The sequence below is a fragment of the Mus musculus genome, chromosome 13 (assembly GCF_000001635.26).
Source record: "Mus musculus strain C57BL/6J chromosome 13, GRCm38.p6 C57BL/6J".
Taxonomy (NCBI): domain Eukaryota; kingdom Metazoa; phylum Chordata; class Mammalia; order Rodentia; family Muridae; genus Mus; species Mus musculus.
Window position 1 is genome coordinate 13,748,148 of NC_000079.6, and position 24,969 is coordinate 13,773,116.

Sequence of the window (24,969 nt, forward strand, 5' to 3'; positions counted from 1 at the left end):
CCCACATAGACCCATTTGGCTCTCTCATTTCAATAAGGCCTCTGTTCAGAGAACCCCTCCTCTGAGAGTCTTCCCTGATGCCATATATAAATCAGCATCTCCATTGTTCTCAGTCTTCTCACTTTTGCTTTATAACACTTTCATGCCTAATATACATTTAGGTTCTTGTTTAGTCTGTCTCTCCCATCCTATCTGAATGCAACAGCATTAGAAAGGGTGTTGTCTGACTTGCTTATTACTGTGTTCGCAGTTCCACAGAACATGCTTGGCACACAGTGGGCATCCACTATTTTACTAAATGAGTCACTACTCAGGCAGCTTCTTTAGAGTTTGGCTTGCCCTTTCTTCTCTGTGATGTACAGTGGTATTTATGCCTGTTGGGGCCAGCCCCAATGGGTCTTCTTTCTTGGTTAGTGGAGGGGGAAGACTGTCAGTGGGGGCAAGATTTGGTCTTGTGTGATATTTAGGGCTTGTGTTTAATAATAAATCATTTACCTATCTTTGCTAAGGTAACTGACCTGCCTGTCTGAATTCCTCTGAGACCAAAGACTGCATTAGCACCTCATCCTAAAACAGCAGCAGATTAAGTAAAGGATTAATTGCTAGAGCCTTGTCCCTCTTGTCCAGATGCCTCTGCTTGTCAGGGTGGAGGTAGGGGAGCAACAAACTTCTATCGAACCAGGAGAAGAGAGTCATGCTCACAGAAGGAAAAACTTTTACACAACCAAATATGGATAAACTCACATAAATTCAAATACAGATTCATGCTTACATGTTCATATATATCTATTCAAACCAGTTGAGCCCAGCTACATACTTATCTCATAATTACACACTTACACACATCCATACTTACATATGTATATGGAGTAAAAGACCAAGCATCAGTGCAGAAAGAACTCACTCATTCTGGATGAAAAACCTGCTCCAATCTTTATTACATAGAGAAAGAAAAAAGCTTCTGCCCTTTTATTACTAAGTGAATCAAACCCAAATCTTTAAGAAGAAAGCTTTGTTCTCTTTAGTAAGACTAAGCCTGCCTGCTCCTTCTACTCTCTCTACAGCTTCTTGTTTTCTCTTCCTTCTGCATTATGCGTATTGCTTTCTTAATTATTTAAGTTGCCTTATAATTTCTAAGTTATTCCACTCTGCATTCTCCTTCTAATCTTGCTCTCTCCTCCTACTCTGATGTAATAATGCCTTGCTCCCAATGCCTTACTCCCAGTGCTTTTATTCCCAGTGTTATGTTCCCAATGTAATCTTCTCTAGGCTTTTGTACCTGTTCTAGGAGAATAGACCACATAGCTTTACCAAGTTTCCCATTTTTGCAAAAGTTCACTAGAAATTCAAACATAAATTCAAATCATAAATTGAATAAGAAGTTTACAACAGAGAATGTTTACATGCATATCCATTAAGAGTAATTATCTGGCTAAACATTCATTAGCTGCCACTGAAAACTAAAAACCATATATTTGTGACTAAGTTTTTAGTGAAGTTTCACATAGATAATCCCAGTCAATATTTTATCTTCTGTCCTTGCACCTATAGTAAATCTTTAGTTCTCTTTTTATGACCTTTGGTTAATAGTTTTACAACCTCTTGAAACGTGCTCTAAGTTACAGATTCCTGCCTGCTATCTCAGAAGCAATTAACTCATAACTCTCAAAGATTGGCAGAGTTCTCACTTGCAGTTTTATTTATCAGAGAAGACTTAATAGCAGTCCTATTATAAAAGAACTTAATAATTACTAATATAATTTTAGGAATTCTTATCAAATCATCATTAAGAATTAAAAAATATCTGTCTATATAGCATCACTACAAGACAGTACATTTTCATTGTTCTGCAGTGATCTGTTCAAAAGGGTAGGGTAATGCCTAGTGATTGTTTTATAGATTTAATAATAACAGCAAAAGCATATTAATAGCAGGAATCTTTCCTAAAATCTAACCTTCTCAGCATTGGCTAGAGAAGCAGATCTATCATTAACTTTAACAGTCCATGGCAGAACCGTCTCAGGAAGATCACCTGCTAGTTTTTAGCTTCTCCTTGATGGCTCTTGGCATATGCCACAGCTTTTCTTTGCTTGAACCACAGTGGGACCTCCCACACAGTGCTTAACCCTGGCCTTCAGGTGGCAGCTCCACCATCCCTGACATACATCAGCTGTGCTGTGCTGAAGAAGGTCCTCCTCACAGCCAGCTGCACTTACATGAACTTCAGTCAGTTTGTCTGTCTGAGCAGCACTTAGAAAAGGCACTCTTTTTTTTTTTGGTTTTTCACTGTATAGCCCTGGCTGTCCTGGAACTCACTTTGTAGACCAGGCTGGCCTCGAATTCAGAAATCCGCCTGCCTCTGCCTCCCAACTGCTGGGATTAAAGGCGTTGGGATAGCATTGGAAATGTAAATGAGGAAAATGCCCAATTAAAAAAAATGTTTAAAAGGCACTCTTCTTTTATGCATACAGTATAATGTAAAACACTTAGCCATTTTTCAGTGGTCAGTGATTGTGTATACCTCAAAAATGGTTAGCTTTGTATATAACTCAAAAAACCCTAAACTCTGTAATTCATATGAGAGAAATTTTTAGGCAAGGAATTATGAATGACCAGTCATAACTTGAGTCCAACATCAGGAGATAGATAGGCTGACGGCTTTCAAAAAGAAACTTGTTTTCAGAATACCTGTGTTAGCCTCTCTTTTCCCACAGGAGCAGTCCTGCTGCTCAGCCTTCTCTGACATGCCACTTAACACTGCATATTACTGTGTCCCCTAAGTGGTCTAAATAAGAAGAAATAGAGCACTGACTGTCATGCATTTTAAACAATAGTATGTACCTGCTTCTTCATTCAGATGGAAAAATGAGATAAGCAAAGTACAGTGAAAAGTATTTGTTGTTTTTATGGAAACAACTGGAATTTGTTCAGTATGTTATCTTCATTAGATTTGTGTAGCATTTCCTCTGTAATTTGAAAATAGAAAACTAAACTTTTAAATGTCTAAAACAGAGGAAGTCTATTAATAAGAAGAGATTAAGAGTTTAACGTTCAAAAAGATAGTGGAAGAATAAAGTTATTGGGGGCAACTCTGAGGGCTGTTTTCTGCCCTTCCTGGATTTTCTTCTTGACAGTTGTTTTTACTTGGATGGAGGAAGGGTTTTGATGTCTGTTCATGGCAGGTGTGTGGCCACCCTGGCTACAGTCTTCTCTCCCCATTGCATGTTCACAGCCTGCTGCTCCTCAGTCCCATGTCCTCCTTTGTTCTCACTGGGCAACCCTGTTTTCTCTAGGGTTTACTAGCAGTCTCTGGACCGCTGAGTGCTCTAGCCTTCTCAGTACGCTCCATTAATAAACTCCGAGCATCCACTGAGAAACTGCTGTGGTCTAGACATATATCAAACAAGGGTCCCTGGTTCCAAAGCTTGTAGCTGAGTGAGATCTTCTGTGCCATATGTCTTCATTTCTGTCATATGTACAGAATATCTAAGTTGGCTTGTCACCAACTTTAGATATTTTAGCAAGCCTAAAAGAAATGTCTAGTTAAATTTTGTTTTCTTTGCTTAAATTTCAAATTTGAATTCCATTCAAGCTAAGTCAGAACCACTCAACAAAAATCAAATAAGAAGCAAATGTTTCTATATGGTAACCATGGAGAAGTAAAACACATAGCAGAATTCTCTCAGAGTTTATGATCTAATTATCTTCTGTTTAGAATTTATAGTGTAATTAATAACCTCATAACCTTTTATTTATAAGGTTTTCTTCTTTATTCTTTAATTTCTTTGGTTTTAGAGCCCTTTGTCATGGATAAAAGGCTTGAAGTGGGGGGAGTACGTAGGTTCCCCCAGTGCTCCAGTACCTGTGGTCTGCTTCAGCCAGCCCCATGGAGAAAGATTTGGTTCCCTGCAGGCACTGCCCACCAGAGCCATCTGTGGTTTATCACGAAACTTCTGTCTTCTGATGACCTACAACAAGGAGCAAGGTAATGTGAACCACAGTGAGGATCAGACAGGAGGTCTCTTAGAAGATCTAACTGTCACCAGCTCACCTGGACTGCTGCCTTATTTGACTTCTGAAGTTGCACAGGCTTTGGAGAAAAGCTCTCTTCAGAATTGTGGTTACTTATGCAAGCTAGGCATTAAAGTGTAGTACATTAAAAAGTGAGAATTAAATGCAGTAGTGCCATTTAAAATGAGGGAGTTGAGAACAAATGCCTGTGCTTCCAGGATGACAGCATTGTCAGTCTGATGGAAACATACACATTCTAACTCTCAATCCCCAAGATGGGCAGATGCACTTAGCAGACAGATCTGGTGCTCCAGAGGATGCACCTGTGCGTTAAACATGCCCAGGGAGTGATAAGTATAAACACATGTCCTAAAGGCAGCTCTCTGGTTCCCTGCTCCAGCTCAGCAGCCATGCAGTGTGGAGAAGGACTATGTGGTATGGATCACTTCATATTTCAAATGTCACCCAGACACTGGAGAACTGAGGACATTTTCCACTTATCAGTCCCTCTGTCCTTCCTGCTAACATTTTCTAGTGTGGAGGCTCTCCTGCTTGGCCTAAGGTGAAAAGGAATGGCTGAGGATGCTCCTGTTCATGTGAGGTTGCTTTTAAGCTTCCTCAGTCAGCACCCTTATCACGCAGCACTATAGGATTTAAATGTGTCTCATACAATTCTCAACCTATTGCATTTTATCACTAAGTCTCAGGCCCTTAATGTACCTTGAGAGCCATGTTCCTTCTGTAACTTGTCAGTAGAGTGGGCTTGGGCTAATCAGTCTAGGTGTGTGTACAGAAGTACTTACACTGTAACTAGGTGTGTGTACAGAAGTACTTACACTGTAATCTAGGTGTGTGTGCAGAAGTACTTACACTGTAATCTAGGTGTGTGTACAGAAGTACTTACACTGTAATCTAGGTGTGTGTACAGAAGTACTTACACTGTAATCTAGGTGTGTGTACAGAAGTACTTACACTGTAATCTAGGTGTGTGTACAGAAGTACTTACACTGTAATCCTGGTGTGTGTGCAGAAGTACTTACACTGTAATCTAGGTGTGTGTACAGAAGTACTTACACTGTAATCTAGGTGTGTGTACAGAAGTACTTACACTGTAATCTAGGTGTGTGTACAGAAGCACTTACACTGTAATCTAGGTGTTTGTACAGAAGTGCTTACACTGTAATCTAGGTGTGATTGCAGAAGTACTTACACTGTAATCCTGGTGTGTGTGCAGAAGTACTTACACTGTAATCTAGGTGTGTGTACAGAAGTACTTACACTGTAATCTAGGTGTGTGTGCAGAAGTACTTACACTGTAATCTAGGTGTGATTGCAGAAGTACTTACACTGTAATCTAGGTATGATTGCAGAAGTACTTACAATGTAATCTAGGTGTGTGTGCAGAAGCACTTACACTGTAATCTAGGTGTGTGTGCAGAAGTACTTACACTGTAATCTAGGTGTGTGTGCAGAAGCACTTACACTGTAATCTAGGTATGATTGCAGAAGTACTTACACTGTAATCTAGGTGTGTGTGCAGAAGTGCTTACACTGTAATCTAGGTGTGTGTGCAGAAGCACTTACACTGTAATCGAGGTGTGTGTGCAGAAGCACTTACACTGTAATCGAGGTGTGTGTGCAGAAGCACTTACACTGTAATCTAGGTGTGTGTGCAGAAGTACTTACACTGTAATCTAGGTGTGATTGCAGAAGTACTTACACTGTAATCTAGGTGTGTGTGCAGAAGTGCTTACACTGTAATCTAGGTGTGTGTGCAGAAGTGCTTACACTGTAATCTAGGTGTGTGTACAGAAGTACTTATACTGTAATCTAGGTGTGATTGCAGAAGTACTTACACTGTAATCTAGGTGTGATTGCAGAAGTACTTACACTGTAATCCTGGTGTGTGTGCAGAAGTACCTACACTATAATCTAGGTGTGATTGCAGAAGTACTTACACTGTAATCTAGGTGTGATTGCAGAAGTACTTACACTGTAATCTAGGTGTGTGTGCAGAAGCACTTACACTGTAATCTAGGTGTGTGTGCAGAAGTACTTACACTGTAATCCTGGTGTGTGTGCAGAAGTACTTACACTGTAATCCTGGTGTGTGTGCAGAAGTACCTACACTGTAATCTAGGTGTGATTGCAGAAGTACTTACACTGTAATCTAGGTGTGATTGCAGAAGTACTTACACTGTAATCCTGGTGTGTGTGCAGAAGTACCTACACTATAATCTAGGTGTGATTGCAGAAGTACTTACACTGTAATCTAGGTGTGATTGCAGAAGTACTTACACTGTAATCTAGGTGTGATTGCAGAAGTACTTACACTGTAATCTAGGTGTGATTGCAGAAGTACTTACACTGTAATCTAGGTGTGATTGCAGAAGTACTTACACTGTAATCTAGGTGTGATTGCAGAAGTACTTACACTGTAATCTAGGTGTGATTGCAGAAGTACTTACACTGTAATCTAGGTGTGATTGCAGAAGTACTTACACTGTAATCTAGGTGTGTGTGCAGAAGCACTTACACTGTAATCTAGGTGTGTGTGCAGAAGTACTTACACTGTAATCCTGGTGTGTGTGCAGAAGTACTTACACTGTAATCTATGTGTGTGTTCAGAAGTACCTACACTGTAATCTAGGTGTGATTGCAGAAGTACTTACACTGTAATCTAGGTGTGATTGCAGAAGTACTTACACTGTAATCCTGGTGTGTGTGCAGAAGTACCTACACTATAATCTAGGTGTGATTGCAGAAGTACTTACATTGTAATCTAGGTGTGATTGCAGAAGTACTTACACTGTAATCTAGGTGTGATTCCAGAAGTACTTACACTGTAATCTAGGTGTGTGATTGCAGAAGTACTTACACTGTAATCTAGGTGTGATTGCAGAAGTACTTACACTGTAATCTAGGTGTGTGTGCAGAAGTACTTACACTGTAATCTAGGTGTGTGTGCAGAAGTACCTACACTGTAATCTAGGTGTGTGTACAGAAGAATTTACACTGTAATCTAGGTGTGTGTACAGAAGTGCTTACACTGTAATCTAGGTGTGTGTGCAGAAGCACTTACACTGTAATCTAGGTGTGTGTGCAGAAGTACTTAACACTGTAATCTAGGTGTGTGTGCAGAAGTACTTATACTGTAATCTAGGTGTATGTGCAGAAGTACTTATACTGTAATCTATGTGTGTGTGCAGAAGTACCTACACTGTAATCTAGGTGTGATTGCAGAAGTACTTACACTGTAATCTAGGTGTGATTGCAGAAGTACTTACACTGTAATCCTGGTGTGTGTGCAGAAGTACCTACACTATAATCTAGGTGTGATTGCAGAAGTACTTACACTATAATCTAGGTGTGTGTGCAGAAGTACTTACACTGTAACCTCTAGAAGCACAGCTCCTGACTTGTATCCAAGCCCCACTAGTTACTATGTGTGTGGCCTTGAGAACGTTACTTGAGGCCTTCTAGATACTGGTTTTGATCCATTAAAAAATAGGAATACCAAATGACTTCCCTCCCAGCGTGATTTATTGTGAAGACTCAAAATAGTGTATGAAAATGATTAGCATCAGGCCTGGATCATTATAAGTATTAATACTCACAAGAATCTATTAGACTTTAACCATCCTGGGCCAAGTATTGTCATTGTTCACTGCTTTGACCTAAACCATAATAGGAAGCACCACAGAAACCAGGCAGTGGTGGCGCACACCTTTGATCCCAGCATTTGGAAGGCAGAGGCAGGTGGATTTCTGAGTTCAAGGCCAGCCTGGTCTACAAAGTGAGTTCCAAGACAGCCAGGGGTCTACACCGAGAAACCCTGTCTCGAAAAAACAAAACAAACAACAAAAACAAACAAACAAAAAAGACACCGGAAGTGCCACAGAAGCTTCACAGAGAGCAATGATTGACAGCTGACTACACCTTGCAGATGAGTGTTGAGTCCTGATTGCAATTGGATGTGTTGAGTGCTAATATGTAAATAGCATGGCTCTGAGTGGTTATCTGTCATAATAGAAAGCTGCACAAGGTATGCATAATCATCATAAGACCAGTAGTCCATTTCCTTGGGAACTGTGCCTCAGACTGCCTGAAGGTTTTCCTACCAAGTATACTTTGTTCTATTCATGGCACCTTATGAATCTCTAGAGCTAAACTGTAATTTTCTCACAAGCTCCTTCTTAAGATCCACTGTTCATTAGATAAAGTTTCTTTCTCTAAAACAACAAATGAAAATAAGTCCAATTAATTGATCTTCAACCACATTGATCTTTAGTTCTGAATTAAGTAAGTCCCAGGCAGAACACCCCCAGTGAAAAAGAAGGTATAACCACTCGTAGGTCCTGTGTATCAGCTTGATACCTGAGCGTTCTCATACTCATGACATCATATGAGTATGTAGTGGGGCTTGTACTTTGTGAGCATATTCTCGGTTCTTTTGTTGTAAAACTGATGTCCACATTTGACTGTTTAAAAAAAAAAAAAAAACACCAAACTTCTGAATTGTATTTTCAGTGCGCTGCTAATTCATCTAAGAACTATTTATTTGTTTATCCACATGTTGTGTGTCTTCTTACTGTACTTACTGTAATTGCACATGTGTAGACAACAGAAAGTCCCAAGAAAGAACACAGAATGTTCAAGTCTTTATGCCAATAATGGCATAATACGGTGCTGTTAAAGACAGAGAAAATACCAAAATCCTCTTGAGAGACAGTCTGCAGTGCCAAATCCTACAGCTAACCAGAGTGGATCTATTGCTTAGGAAGGGATGGCTTCTCCCAGCAGAGTTTACTTCCAGTGTTCAAAGTTGTTCATACTGACTACTCAGCACTAGATATCAAGAACGTTACTTAACAAGTATTTAGGTCATGTTTCACTTTTAAAGAAAAAGAATCTCAGAGCACGAATAGAGTAAGCTTTATTATTGTTGTTGTCTTTATAAAATTTTATCTGAGAAGATAATTCCACCCTTAGGACTAAAACTAAGATTATTTTATCTCAGACAGATAAGGACATAGTGCCTGAAAAGAGTGTATATTCTGCTTTATAAATGTCAGCCTTTACCTTGCTCTTGTCTGAGGTGTTATATGATACTATACTGACAACTAGATCCTTGGTTTTCCCTTCTGTTGAGGTGTGAGAAGCATGAACAACACCAATATTCAGTGGTCTGCTATCCTAAGCTGGGGATATGCTGACAACATCTTACGGTTGAAAAGTAAGCAGAGTGAGCCACCAATCAACTTCATTCAGAGTTCACAGCAGCACCAGGTAAGCTTAGGTATAAGGACTGTATGCTGATGAAGTTCCATGTCTTGCGAAGGAAGGAAGGAAGGAAGGAATCTAGCTAACACTGGTCTACTTAAATGTCAGCCCAGAAGCTGCTGTTTGCAGAGCTTCTAGGTGTCATAATCCCTGCTCATCTGATTAGGTCCCACGGTTTGATTTTTGCCTACTTCCTCATTGGGAGAGCTTGCCTGGGGCCTCGTGTTTCAGCAAATGAGCTGCTTTCATCCTGGCTCCATTTGGCTTTGCAACTAGGTCATTTTCTGTAACCATAGTATCATCTTTGTTATCTGGTTTTTCCTAAATAACCGAACATCTAATGAAGCAAGAAGACACTGAGCCTCATATCCTGGAGCTGTGTTGAGTTACCAGGAGCTAGATAGTCACTTACTTTGACAGATAACTTGGCCTCTCTAAACTAGAGTTGTCTTTCCACCTCTTTAAAACCGTGTTTATCCAGTTTATGTTGATGCCTAAAAAAGCTGCTATAAACATGTTGCTGATGTTTATAAAGTTTGTGTGCTATGCATATCCAATAGACACATAGTACTGCTGCAGCCATCTAAGGCTCTGGATTGAACACACAACCACCTTCAGTCTCTGTCCACCGTTTCATGGGGAGCTTTCTGACCGTTGTCTGAGTTCTCTTCCCTTGCCTGTAAAATACCCACTACCTGTTCATGTTTGCTGGCATGTTCCCACCCTGGAATCCTAGAAGCTGGGTAACTACCCCAGGAATGGCTGGCAGCAAAAGCAACAACGGCCATGCCATGTTTTCTAAGTCATTTGTTACTAGGCTTGTGCAGAGGATAAAGGGACTGGGAAAAGCAATCTTATTACAAACACTGATAAGATTTTTGTTTGTTTGTTTTGAATCATATTGGGGCATTTTATGCAAATAGAAATATGTATCCAATATAAGCAGGTGATGATGAATCATAAGAGAGCTGGTAGTGTAATTAAATTACAAATGAGTCTGCAAAACCAGTGAAAACACAAAAGCATATTCCAAAATAAGTGTGTTCCTCGCTGCCTTCTTTATGGAATTGTCATGAATTACAAGGGGAAAGAACACAGAGTGGGAGTTAGATGTGTAAAATATCCTCCCTCTGCAAATCTGGTGACAATCATAGTCATGACTGGGATAGGTCAGTTCTTTGGATGTAGTGCATGGCATCAACTACTGTCAAGTAGAGGCTGTGAGGCCACGTGGAGAACTGAGCCAAGCTTGAATGGTACTTCCATGCATAAGAATAAAGAATTTTTTAGCAAGAGTAATCCTTCACCTTTATCTTCCCTTCTCCTATTTAACAACATTTACAACTGTTAACGTGATACCTATTTTTTACATACACACTGCTTCCCTACAGAGAAACAGAAAGAGAATGCACATAAGTAAAAACTAGTAGCCCAGCTTGGTGGCTTCTAACACTTAAGAGGCTTAGACTTGAGAACCTTCAGTTCCTAGACAACCCGGGATACATATTTAGACCCTATTTCAGAACAGAAGACCAGTACATTAATGTTTGAACCCCTCACACATTGATACTCAAGCTTTGATCGATCCTGTATTATTTTGTTAAATTTCTAAGTCACAAGTGTGTATAAAAATAAAATTGTGAGGCAGACAGACACACATACATATACTAGGAGCCCACAGTGAATGGCTGGTGACAAGTGGAAGAGGGATTGCAGGGATAATCTAGCTCAAATGAAATTAAAAGTCAATAAATAAATAACTGAAAAAATGTATAACATTGTACACTGTTGTTTTTAAAACCTTGTAATCTGGAAACAATTATTAAAGATTTTTGCTCTAAACTGTTGAAAGTACTATGGCTATATATGCTTCTGCTCTGATCATATCAAGGAAAATGTTTACCTGGAAGCTTGTCTTTGATTTGTCCTTTCAAAGGTAACCAGTTGTGCCTGGGTGCCTGACAGTTGTCAGCTCTTCACTGGGAGCAAGTGTGGTGTCATCACAGCCTATACCAACAGGCTCACCAGCAGCACGGTAGGTCCTGGCTCACTGGCACATGATAGGACTTTTATGTCATTGAGAAAAGCCAAGATGATGTGAGGTATCCTTGCTTAAGGCTAACTTAAAACATGTGTTAGTCCTTCCCTTTTCTAGCTCCTAGAAAATGGAAGGTCATGTTCCTAACTCATTAGATTTAGGTTTACTAAGAGTGATGAAGAATTTTGAAAATAAATAAATAAATACATAAATAAAATAATCATAAAGGTCCTATTTTTGCTTCAGAGACAGATAATATTTTGATTTATTATCTGCTTTGCATTTGGGCTTTTTCATGCTGCACATGTGGAGCTCAGAGGACATTATTTAGGATTCTTTCCTTCAGTCAGTCATGTGTGGGTTCTGGGGACTGAATTCAGATCATCCAGTACCCAGGCCAGGCATGGCATCAAGTACCTTTACCTGCTGAACTCAAAAGGAAGCTCAACTCAGGTTCACCTTCCACACACACAGATGTTCTTGGCTACCTCTTGAGTGGAGCCCAGCAGTGGGTGCAGACAGGGGACTTACCTTCTACAAGATGTTCCATGCAGGGGCAGAAGGGACACTTAGGAGCCATCCTGGGATCCTAGAACTCCTTACTCAAGAGGGGGTGAGCCAGCCCCAATTTCTGTACCAGACTACAGCATGGGAAAATCTAAAATGCTAATGAGAGTAAACACACCAATAAAAAAGCAGGTCACAGTCATGTGACCTTCAGACATAGTTGGCTTTAGAAAGTCCATCTGTAGTCTTTGAGAAGTAGCACAGTATTGGTACTTGTCAAACTGAGGAGAGGAACAAACATTTTATGGCACTATATATAACTTGAAAAACGTTTTAAATATCAGCAAAGGGTCAACTATGATAATTGTTTGGAGTGTCATATACCATTAACACCATTTAAAGATAATATCAAAAGTAGAAAATGCAAAATACAAAATAGAAATGTATTTGTATAGCAATACTGCAAACAATAAAAATGTATGTGCCTTTGAACAAAGACTGAACAAGAACAAATACAAATAAAAAGAAATACAAGTTATTAAAAACTGAGCAGTTTAAATTATTATAATCCTTTATTAACTTAAGATTTTAAAAAGTTAAATAGGATTGAAAAATGACCAGACAAGAATGCTGAGACACAGTTGTTTTTCATTTTGAGAAACTGCAGATTACCTTGTAAGGGCTTTTATCTTATACCTTGCTTAATATTCAAATTCCAGCCCTCAGAAATTGAAATGGAGAGTCAGATGCATCTCTATGGACACACAGAGGAGATCACCGGCTTATGTGTCTGCAAGCCGTACAGCGTGATGATAAGCGTGAGCAGAGACGGGACCTGCATAGTATGGGACCTGAACAGGTACCAACAACTCTTATCCAGACGTGTTCCTTGAAATATTACATATTTTACAGTATATAAGAAAGACACTAAAATCATGTCATTATTTTATCAATTTAGACATGAAACACATACTTAAAGTAGTAAGAGTAGTTCTGTAGTCTTTTTAAAGTCAGAAGTCAAATACCTTAGAAGAAGAGTTATACGTATTGAGGATAGGAAACAAAAGACTCTAATCCTCTGTATGACTGGATATGCAAATTCATGTCTTTTTTTTAGGCTGTGCTATGTACAAAGTTTGGCTGGACACAAAAGCCCTGTGACGGCTGTCTCTGCCAGTGAAACGTCAGGTGACATTGCTACTGTGTGTGACTCAGGTGAGCTGCTCCCAGCTTAAGTCTAGGGTTGTCCATTTCCTGACTCAAGCTGGCTAGATCTTTTCTCAGCCCCCATCAATGTAAGCCCTTTGGCCATGGCATAGATGTATATTAAAATGTAAGGTCCTAAACTGACTTCTTACCTTAGGCAAGAGTTAAAATTGTTGTTTTCCTAAGAGATGTAAAAATTTATTTGAGAACACTTAAATTACTGTTACCTAATTATCTGAAAGTCCTTTTGTTTTCTATACTGCTTTGCTTTTTGTATTAAACTATTGGCTACGTTACCTTTCTTGTGCTAGAAAACAAGTTTTTGACAAGTTGAATTTGTTGATGTTACTTTCCTTTTGGTGTAATAAGATACTCTGAAAAAGGCAACTTAAAGGAGTCTGTTTGTCCATGTTCGGACAGTGTACAGTGCATCATGGTGAGGATGTCATGGCAGTAGGTCACATTGTGTTCATAATCAAGAAGCAGAGAGCAATGAATGCTGATGCTTGGCTCTCTTTGTCCTTTTTATATACCAGGATTTCAGCCCAGGGAATGGTGTCACCCACAGTGGGCAGAGCTTTCCATCTCAATTAGCTCAATCAAGACATTGTTGCAAAGGCATGCCTAGCAGTCTACCTTCTAGGTGATTCTAGCTTTCAAGTTGACATTTGTGATTAAACTGTCACAGATTTGATAGGCTTTTAGTAATAGATCATGAATTGGCAGGCACCCATCTGAGATAGAAAGGCATTCCTAAGCCAAACAGGGGAAGTGGGCTATGCAGGGAGAAAATAATGAAGAAAGAAGAGGGACACCAGCCATTGGCCAGTGTTGAGTACGTCTCTAGTCCCTGAGAGAGAGAACTAGGTATTCAGTGGAGGTATGATTTGCTTAGGTTCCAGGAGAAAGATACATCTTCTAGTTAAAGGTCACAATGGTTTTCCCATATTTCTATGTTTAAAATATGATGCATCTGCAACTGTTGAACTCTTGAATTTTCTGTTTGTATTTCTGTTTGTAAGGATCTTAAAATTGAAAGAGTCTCTTGAAAACTATTTGCTTTTTTAACATCCATTTAATATGGAGTACCTTTTTATATACCATTTAATATAGAGCACCTTTGATACATCTCTAGTGGGTAAGCCTCTGTTTTCTGCTTGGCTCCATTTTTCTATTATTTGGGTTTTTTAATTTTATTTTTATTTCATTTTATTTTATATTTTATTTTTAAATGTTATTTAATTAATTAATTTTATTTATTAATTTTGAAAATTAGGTAACACTATATAGCACAGACTGGCCTTGAAGTTCTGTTCATAGAGCATTTCTCCTTGAGAATGTTCAACCTAGACTTGCTATCTCAATCCAGAATAAAGATAGAAGTGAGCAGCCAAATGAAGAACTAAAGAGGAGCTGGCCTAAAAGGACCCTGAGCATAGGACTGTCTTCCTGGGCTTGAGACTAGACTTGGGATGTGCAGGGCTATGTGCTCGAGCTCAGAAGTAATCAAGTCAGGCAGGGCTTCTTTGAAGGCTCGTATAGGCTGGTGGCAGTGTAATCTCTGTTCTCTCTTTTTCCACAGAAAGCAGAATCTGACAATTCTAACCCTCTAATTCTTACTCCAAAGCCAGGAGCCCAGCCAGGAGCCCAGGCCTGAGTGTTGAGAAGACAGGGCTTCCCAGGGCTTGGGAGCTTTTTAATGGGTCCAGAGACAGTGACTAAATGCTCAAATCATAGGTGTCTCGTGGGGTTTTGTTGCTGTTTTTATTGGACACTGATTGATTGTTTTGTTATTATTTATTTCTCTACATATCCCAAGCTAGCCTCAAAATCATAGCAATCCCCTACCCTAGCCTCCCAAGTGCTGGGAATATAGGTATGCCCCAGCATGGCCAGCTATTCATTCATTTTTGTAGTCAAGCAAAGTCATGGCCTCACTGATGTTATAGATTTTGGATATGAAAGTGTTTCTGTCTTAGCCTCAGTCATAAAATAACGCCATGAAAACATCCTTATCTCCTCCTGACCACTGCTAAGGGTCCAGTCTCTGCTGTGCAAGGGAGTAGATGACTGACAGCCTTGCTGATAGTTCTGCCCTGGCCTCCTCCTCACTAGCAGCTTTCCTTGACTGGGTTGCATACTGAGAGACACTGGGGGATAAAAGAATGGTTATTTATTTAAAAAACAAAAAACAAAAAAAACCTCTCAGCTTTCTTACTTTGACCCCATTTGAAAGCTAGGGCTGATCCCAAGAGAGCTCAGTTTGGCAGAGTTAATTACTAGATGAGCTAGTGGTGGGATATTCTGGGATCCCTGGATAGTGAGCAGCATAACAGAACTGCATAGAAATTTTTCTAACCTGAACAAAATGCCTTCTCAATGTTTTTAAGGCCTCTTGAGAAATGTATAAAAGGACTCATGAAAAAGCATTAGATATAGCTAATGTAATTTTAAAAATACTTTTTAAGACAAACCACACTTGTGGACAATGAACTATTCTGGTCTCCTATTTGCTTTTAGCACTCAAATGGAACTAAGTCATAAAATGCAGCCTACAAAGTCTTGACCTTTCAGAGGATACATCTAAGCAGACTTGAACCAAAATTTTCAATTCTTCCATTCTTATTATGGGATGTGATTTGTATAATGATAAGACTGAAGTTAAATTATGAAAATACTGTAGTCAGTTTCTTCTGTCTAACCATTCTATCTCTGGATCAGAATGCCTGTCTTTGGGGGATGCTGGATGTGCATGGCCTGGCCCTCTATAGACTGGCATTGTGAAGTTGGAGCAGTGTTCTAAGACTCAGGGCCAGCTGGTTCTCCAACTTTTGATTTCCAAGACTGTGGATAAGAACAGAGATGGCCAACCTTGCAACTTTCAGATAATGTGTTAAGTTTTGCATGAAAGCAATCTGGTATGGAATAATGGTCTCTCACTTTACTGTATACAGTTTTTTAAACTGTATGTTTTAAACAGATAGGTTTGGTTTTAGGTTGTCTCAAAATGCCAGGTAAGCTGCCTTGACTAATAAATTACATACCACACTTAAGGGCATCAGGTCCAGGTTTAGACTTTTCATTTTGAAGGGTTAAGCCATGAGATAGCTATGGACCATGATCAAAGAGGTGATTCTCAGGGCTAGAGAGATGATTCAGGGGTTAAGAGTGTGAACCCCTTTTGTAAAGGACCCAGGTTTGGTTCCCATTATCTATGTCAGGTGTAACCCCAATTCCAGGGGATCTGTGCCTCTGACCTCCATAGGCACTGTGTTCAGATGTACACACCCACATAGAATTTAATTTTTTTAAATGTGTCTTTCTTTTAGAAGATGGATCTCTTTTTACTTACTGATTCCTGCATCTCCCAAACCATGTTTTACAATTAGAAGTCACAATGGCACTGAGGAAATGGCAAGAGTCTAGTGCATAGCATAGAGGCTACCTAGAAGCCTTTCCTGAGTATGCACCCCAGTGCCTCAGTTACATCACCAGTATTTCAGAAACTTTCCCACTGACCTCAAAATAAAGTTTGTTCTGGTCACTAAGCACTATGTCCCCATTCCTCGCCCGCCTCACTGGACCACCACTGGCCACCTGCTTCCTTACTTCCACCTCTATGACTACCTGTTCTAGATCTTTTTGTTATTTTTTCTTTATTTTTTAATTGAAAATATATGTTCTCACCTAGTATATTCTGATTATGGCTTCCTCCCCACAACCCAATCCCACCCCCTTTCTTGTCCTAACTCATTAGAAAACACAGGCATCTAAAAGAAAAACTAAAATAACAATAATTTAAATAAATAACAGAATAAATGCAAACAAACCTGGGTAGGAAGTAAGAAAAGAAGGAAGGGAGGGAGGGAGAGAGAGAGAGACAGAGAGAGAGACAGAGAGAGAGACAGAGAGAGAGACAGAGAGAGAGAGAACGAGCGAGCCAAAGAAAAAGCACAAGAAACATATATAAGTGTAGAGATACATTGGCAAACACAGAAGTCCCATAAATACAAAATTGGAAACCATATGCAAAAGATCTGTAGGGTAAAAAAAGAAGAAAAGAAATGCCCAAACAAAGCATTATGAGATAAAACCAACCAACCAAACCTCCAAAAATATCACTGGGCTTGTTTTCTATTGGTAATTTTCTTCTGGAGTGGTTTGTATGTCCAGTAAGACTCCACTGGAGAAAACTGACTTTTTTCACTTGTGAGTGATTATCAATTGGAGATAATTTCTGGGATAAGGCTTTAGGCTCATTTCCACTTCCACTGTCAGACCTGGACCCCATCAGGCCCAGCCTGTGCATGTTGCTGCAGTCTCTGAGCTCGTATGTGTTTAGAAAGCGAGTTTCCTTGCTGTCCTCTGCCCACTCTGGCTCTTAAAATCCTTCTTTTTTTTTCTTAAATGTTTTATTATGTAAATGCATTTTATACATAAAATATATTAATAATATTGAGTATTTTGAGAATCAAATAATACATAAAAATGTGTTAACTTTTATATTCATATCCCTCCATACCCGTACCCTAAAAATATCATTAATGAACATTCAATATTATCCATAACTGAGGATCCTATATCTAATGTTGAATACTAAATTGTTTCAAAACATGCAAAATATTCTTTGGGAATTAAGCTTAGTAAAAGAGCATAAAATACTAAAAATGAATCAAGAAATACATTCAAAAGCCCTTGTATGATACCACCTGACCTAGTGAAAGAGTATTTAAAACGCATTATATATCTGTGTACATTGTCTAACTATAAGTTTACTTTTAAAAGATTATCAGTGTTTCTAGGAGAGAAATTATTTTATCAATAAGTTTATTTTAAAAATTTCAAAATAGCAAAAACTCTTTGAACTTAAACATTAAGAAAATGATGATTTCAGGCACAGTGAGGAAAAATTATCAATAATGTTTCCATGATGTTTGTAGAACATGACTTTAATATTTTCAGCTGTTAATATTCAACAAACAAAATTATTTTGAGATATATTTCATTGTTAGGTCTCCCTTTTCATTTCTGATTTTATTAATTTGGATACTCTCTCTGTGCCCTCTGGTTAGTCTGGCTAAGGGATTATCTATCTTGTTGATTTTCTCAAACCACCAGCTCCTGGTTTGGTTGATTCTTTGAATAGTTCTTTTTGTTTCCACTTGGTTGATTTCAGCCCTGAGTTTGATTATTTCCTGCTGTCTACTCCTCTTGGGTGAATTTGCTTCCTTTTGTTCTAGAGCTTTCAGGTGTGCTGTTAAGCTGCTAGTGTAAGCTCTCTCCAGTTTCTTTTTGGAGGCACTTAGAGCTATGAGTTTTCCTCTTATCGCTGCTTTCATTGTATCCCATAAGTTTTGGCATGATGTGTCTTCATTTTCATTTATCTCTAAAAAGACTTTAATTTTTTCTTTATTTCTTCCTTGACCAAATTATCATTGAGTAGAGCGTTGTTCAACTTCCATGTGTATGTGTGCTTTCCGTTGTTTTTGTTGGTATTTAAGATCAGCCTTAGTCTGTGGTGATCTGATACAGTGCATGGGATTATTTCAATCTCTTGTATCTGTTGAGGCCTGTTTTGTGACCATTTTGGAGAAGGTACCATGAGGTCCTGAGAAGAAGGTCTGTTCTTTTGCTTTGGGATGAAATGTTCTAGAAATACCTGTTAGATCCATTTGATTCATAACTTCTGTTAGTTTCACTGTGTCTCTGTTTAGTTTGTACTTCCATGATCTGTTCATTGCTAAGAGTGAGGTGTTAAAGTCTTCTACAATTATTATATGGAGTGTGATGTGTGCTTTGAGCTTTAGTAAAGTTTCTTTTATGAATATGGGTGCCCTTCCTTGCATTTGGAGCATAGATGCTCAGAATTGAGAGTTCATGTTGGTACTTTTCCTTTGATGAGTATGAAGTGTCCTTCCTTGTCTTTTTTGATAACTTTTGGTTGAAAGTCAATATTATTTGATATTAGAATGGCTACTCTAACTTGTTTCTTGGGACCATGTGCTTGGAAAATTGTTTTCCAGCCTTTTACTCTGAAGTAGTGTCTGCCTTTGTCACTGAGGTGTGTTTCCTGTAAGCAGCAAAATGCTGGGTCCTGTTTACCTATCTAGTCTGTTAGTCTATGTCTTTTTATTGGGGAATTGAGTCCATTGATGTTCAGCGATATTAAGGAATAGTGATTGTTGCTTCCTGTTATTTTTGTTATTAGAGATGGTATTCACTTCATGGAGCTATTTTCTCTTGAAAGATTACTTTCTTGCTTTTTCTAGGGCATAGTTTCCCTCCTTGTATTGGTGTTTTCCATCTATTATCCTTTGTAGGGCTGGATTTATGGAAAGATATTGTGTAAATTTGGTTTTGTGATAGGATATCATGGTTTCTTCTTCTCTGGTAATTGAGAGTTTTGGTGGGTATAGTAGCCTGGGCTGGCATTGTGTTCTCTTAGGATCTTCTGGCTTTCATAGTCTCTGGTGAGAAGTCTGGTGTAATTGTGATACCTCTGCCTTTATATGTTACTTGACCTTTTTCCCTTACTGGTTTTAATATTCTTTCTTTGTTTAGTGCATTTAGTGTTTTGATTATTATGTAATGGGAGGAATTTCTTTTCTGGTCCAAACTATTTGGAGTTCTGTAGGCTTCTTATATGTTCATGGGCATTTTCTTCTTTAAGTTAGGGAAGTTTTTTTCTATAATCTTGTTGAAGATATTTACTGGCTCTTTAAGTTGTAAATCTTCGCTCTCTTCTATACCTATTATTCTTAGGTTTGGTCTTCTCATCCTGGATTTCCTGGATGTTTTGGGTTAGGAGTTGGCTTTTTGCATTTTCTTTGAGTGTTGTGTCAATGTTTTCTATGGTATCTTCTGCACCTGAGATTTTCCTATCTCTTGTATTCTGTTGGTGATGCTTGCATCTATGACTCCTGATCTCTTTTCTAGGTTTTCAAACTTAGGGTTGTCTCCCTTTGTGATTTCTTTATTGTTTCTACTTCCATTTTTAGATCCTGGATGGTTTGTTCTGTTCTTTGGCCTGTTTGATTGTGTTTTCCTGTAATTCTTTAAGGGATTTTTGTGTTTACTCTTTAAGGGCTTCTAGCTGTTTACTTGTGTTCTCCTGTATTTCTTTAAGGGAGTTATTTATGTCCTTAAAGTTCTCTATCACCATCATGAGAAGTGATTTTAGATCTGAATCTTGCTTTTCTGGTGTAATGGTGTATCCAGGACTTGCTACCGTGAGAGAATTGGGTTCTGATGATGCCAAGTAACCTTGGTTTCTGTTGCTTATGTTCTTATGCTTGCCTCTTGCCATCTGATTATGTCTAGTGCTACCTGCCCTCACTATATCTGACTGGAGCCTGTCCTTCCTGGAATTCTGGTTATTTCAGAACTCCTCAGAGTTCAGCTGTCTCTGTGATCCCGTGATTCTGGGATCCTGGGATCCTGAGATCCTGGATGTATCAGAGCTCCTGGGAGTGAAGCTGCCTCTGGGACCCTCTGATCCTAGTGTGACCAAATTCCGGGGATCCTGGGTGTGTTAGAGCACCTGGGAGTGGAGCTTCCTCTGGGTGTTGTGGGACTGACTGCAGATTTCACACCCAAGGTCTGCTTAGGGCACTGGCCCAGACCAGAAGGGTCTTACAATCTTTCTACCTCCTTTTCTGCAGGGCTTCCTGAGCCCTGAGGGGGAAGGAATAGATGGAAACATCCCATTTAGGACCAGTGTTCCAGGGTCTCCTACTCTCTGCTTATGGGTCTCAGTATTTATTTCCATCTGCTGCAGGAGGAAGCTTTTCTGGTGATGGCTGAGCATGACACGGATCTATGAGTATAGCAGAGTGAAATCATTAGAAGTCATTTTGTTGCTATGTTCCTGCAGAACAGTAGTATTTGATTTCCCCCTAGGTCCCTGACCTCTAGTGTCAGTTCTTCATCGTCCAAGCAGTCTATGATCTGGGTTCTATCTCATGGAGCAGTCCTTAAATCCAATCAGATATTGGTTGGTTAGTCCCATAAGCTTTGTGACACTATACTGTACTAGTGCATCTTGTATACAGTCACCATTGTAGATTGAAGGGTTATAGCTGGGTAAGTGTTTACTGCTCTCCTTTGGCAGTGTGAGGCATATCCTCCAGTGCCCTAACCACTAGGGCACTACTGATTAGGTACCCCTACTGAGGGGCGCAGGCACCAGCTCAACTTTTCTTTTCTTTTTTTTTTTTTTTCCATTTTTTATTAGGTATTTAACTCATTTACATTTCCAATGCTATACCAAAAGTCCCCCATATCCACCCACCCCCACTCCCCTGCCCACCCACTCCCCCTTTTTGGCCCTGGTGTTCCCCTGTACTGGGGCATATAAAGTTTGCAAGTCCAATGGGCCTCTCTTTCCAGTGATGGCCAACTAGGCCATCTTTTGATATATATGCAGCTAGAGTCAAGAGCTCCGGGGTACTGGTTAGTTCATAATGTTGTTCCACCTATAGGGTTGCAGATCCCTTTAGCTCCTTGGCTACTTTCTCTAGCTCCTCCATTGGGAGCCCTATGATCCATCCATTAGCTGACTGTGAGCATCCACTTCTGTGTTTGCTAGGCCCCGGCATAGTCTCACAAGAGATAGCTACATCTGGGTCCTTTCAATAAAATCTTGCTAGTGTATGCAATGGTGTCAGCGTTTGGATGCTGATGATGGGGTGGATCCCTGGATATGGCAGTCTCTACATGGTCCATCCTTTCATCTCAGCTCCAAACTTTATCTCTGTAACTCCTTCCATGGGTGTTTTGTTCCCAAATCTAAGGAGGGGCATAGTGTCCACACTTCAGTCTTCATTCTTCTTGAGTTTCATGTGTTTAGCAAATTATATCTTATATCTTGGGTATCCTAGGTTTGGGGCTAATATCCACTTATCAGTGAATACATATTGTGTGAGTTTCTTTGTGAATGTGTTACCTCACTCAGGATGATGCCCTCCAGGTCCATCCATTTGGCTAGGAATTTCATAAATTCATTCTTTTTAATAGCTGAGTAGTACTCCATTGTGTAGATGTACCACATTTTCTGTATCCATTCCTCTGTTGAGGGGCATCTAGGTTCTTTCCAGCTTCTGGCTATTATAAATAAGGCTGCTATGAACATAGTGGAGCATGTGTCCTTCTTACCTGTTGGGGCATCTTCTGGATATATGCCCAGGAGAGGTATTGCTGGATCCTCCGGTAGTACTATGTCCAGTTTTCTGAGGAACCGCCAGACTGATTTCCAGAGTGGTTGTACAAGTCTGCACTCCCACCAACAATGGAGGAGTGTTCCTCTTTCTCCACATCCTCGCCAGCATCTGCTGTCACCTGAATTTTTGATCTTAGCCATTCTGACTGGTGTGAGGTGGAATCTCAGGGTTGTTTTGATTTGCATTTCCCTGATGATTAAGGATGTTGAACATTTTTTCAAGTGCTTCTCTGCCATTCGGTATTCCTCAGGTGAGAATTCTTTGTTCAGTTCTGAGCCCCATTTTTTAATGGGGTTATTTGATTTTCTGAAGTCCACCTTCTTGAGTTCTTTATATATGTTGGATATTAGTCCCCTATCTGATTTAGGATAGGTAAAGATCCTTTCCCAATCTGTTGGTGGTCTTTTTGTCTTATTGACGGTGTCTTTTGCCTTGCAGAAACATTGGAGTTTCATTAGGTCCCATTTGTCAATTCTCGATCTTACAGCACAAGCCATTGCTGTTCTGTTCAGGAATTTTTCCCCTGTGCCCATATCTTCAAGGCTTTTCCCCACTTTCTCCTCTATAAGTTTCAGTGTCTCTGGTTTTATGTGAAGTTCCTTGATCCACTTAGATTTGACCTTAGTACAAGGAGATAAGTATGGATCGATTCGCATTCTTCTACATGATAACAACCAGTTGTGCCAGCACCAATTGTTGAAAATGCTGTCTTTCTTCCACTGGATGGTTTTAGCTCCCTTGTCGAAGATCAAGTGACCATAGGTGTGTGGGTTCATTTCTGGGTCTTCAATTCTATTCCATTGGTCTACTTGTCTGTCTCTATACCAGTACCATGCAGTTTTTATCACAAAAACTCTGTAGTAAAGCTTTAGGTCTGGCATGGTGATTCCACCAGAGGTACTTTTATCCTTGAGAAGACTTTTTGCTATCCTAGGTTTTTTGTTATTCCAGACAAATTTGCAAATTGCTCCTTCCAATTCGTTGAAGAATTGAGTTGGAATTTTGATGGGGATTGCATTGAATCTGTAGATTGCTTTTGGCAAGATAGCCATTTTTACAATGTTGATCCTGCCAATCCATGAGCATGGGAGATCTTTCCATCTTCTGAGATCTTCCTTAATTTCTTTCTTCAGAGATTTGAAGTTTTTATCATACAGATCTTTCACTTCCTTAGTTAGAGTCACGCCAAGATATTTTATATTATTTGTGACTATTGAGAAGGGTGTTGTTTCCCTAATTTCTTTCTCAGCCTGTTTATTCTTTGTATAGAGAAAGGCCATTGACTTGTTTGAGTTAATTTTATATCCAGCTACTTCACCGAAGCTGTTTATCAGGTTTAGGAGTTCTCTGGTAGAATTTTTAGGGTCACTTATATATACTATCATATCATCTGCAAAAAGTGATATTTTGACTTCCTCTTTTCCAATTTGTATCCCCTTGATCTCCTTTTGTTGTCGAATTGCTCTGGCTAGGACTTCAAGTACTATGTTGAAAAGGTAGGGAGAAAGTGGGCAGCCTTGTCTAGTCCCTGATTTTAGTGGGATTGCTTCCAGCTTCTCTCCATTTACTTTGATGTTGGCTACTGGTTTGCTGTAGATTGCTTTTATCATGTTTAGGTATGGGCCTTGAATTCCTGATCTTTCCAAAACTTTTATCATGAATGGGTGTTGGATCTTGTCAAATGCTTTTTCTGCATCTAACGAGATGATCATGTGGTTTTTGTCTTTGAGTTTGTTTATATAATGGATTACATTGATGGATTTTCGTATATTAAACCATCCCTGCATCCCTGGAATAAAACCTACTTGGTCAGGATGGATGATTGCTTTAATGTGTTCTTGGATTCGGTTAGCGAGAATTTTATTGAGGATTTTTGCATCGATATTCATAAGAGAAATTGGTCTGAAGTTCTCTATCTTTGTTGGATCTTTCTGTGGTTTAGGTATCAGAGTAATAGTGGCTTCATAAAATGAGTTGGATAGAGTACCTTCTACTTCTATTTTGTGAAATAGTTTGTCATTCTTTAGGTTTGGGAAGTTTTCTTCTATTATTTTGTTGAAGATATTAGCTGGCCCTTTAAGTTGAAAATCTTCATTCTCATCAATTCCTATTATCCGTAGGTTTGGTCTTCTCATTGTGTCCTGGATTACCTGGATGTTTTGAGTTAGGATCCTTTTGCATTTTGTATTTTCTTTGACTGTTGTGTCGATGTTCTCTATGGAATCTTCTGCACCTGAGATTCTCTCTTCCATTTCTTGTATTCTGTTGCTGATGCTTGCATCTATGGTTCCAGATCTCTTTCCTAGGGTTTCTATCTCCAGCGTTGCCTCGCTTTGGGTTTTCTTTATTGTGTCTACTTCCCCTTTTAGTTCTAGTATGGTTTTGTTCATTTCCATCACCTGTTTGGATGTGTTTTCCTGTTTTTCTTTAATGATTTCTACCTGTTTGGCTGTGTTTTCCTGCTTTTCTTTAAGGGCCTGTAACTCTTTAGCAGTGCTCTCCTGTAATTCTTTAAGTGACTTATGAAAGTCCTTCTTGATGTCCTCTATCATCATCATGAAAAATGTTTTTAAATCTGGGTCTAGATTTTCGGTTGTGTTGGGGTGCCCAGGACTAGGTGGGGTGGGAGTGCTGCGTTCTGATGATGGTGAGTGGTCTTGATTTCTGTTAGTAGGATTCTTACGTTTGCCTTTCGCCATCTGGTAA

The 24,969-nt window shown here is 39.3% G+C and overlaps 1 protein-coding gene across 3 annotated transcripts in view; it reads left to right on the forward strand.

The window, feature by feature from the left end:
* The window catches only part of Lyst (lysosomal trafficking regulator), a 188,493-nt gene that overhangs the window by 157,837 nt on the left and 5,687 nt on the right, over positions 1 to 24,969 (forward strand). For all 3 annotated transcript variants that reach the window (XM_006516561.2, XM_006516562.2, NM_010748.2), the window contains 5 exons: positions 3,796 to 3,985; positions 9,164 to 9,300; positions 11,231 to 11,329; positions 12,559 to 12,698; positions 12,957 to 13,054. In XM_006516561.2, the coding sequence (XP_006516624.1) occupies positions 3,796 to 3,985; positions 9,164 to 9,300; positions 11,231 to 11,329; positions 12,559 to 12,698; positions 12,957 to 13,054 (664 nt within the window). The remainder of the gene's footprint in view (positions 1 to 3,795; positions 3,986 to 9,163; positions 9,301 to 11,230; positions 11,330 to 12,558; positions 12,699 to 12,956; positions 13,055 to 24,969) is intronic.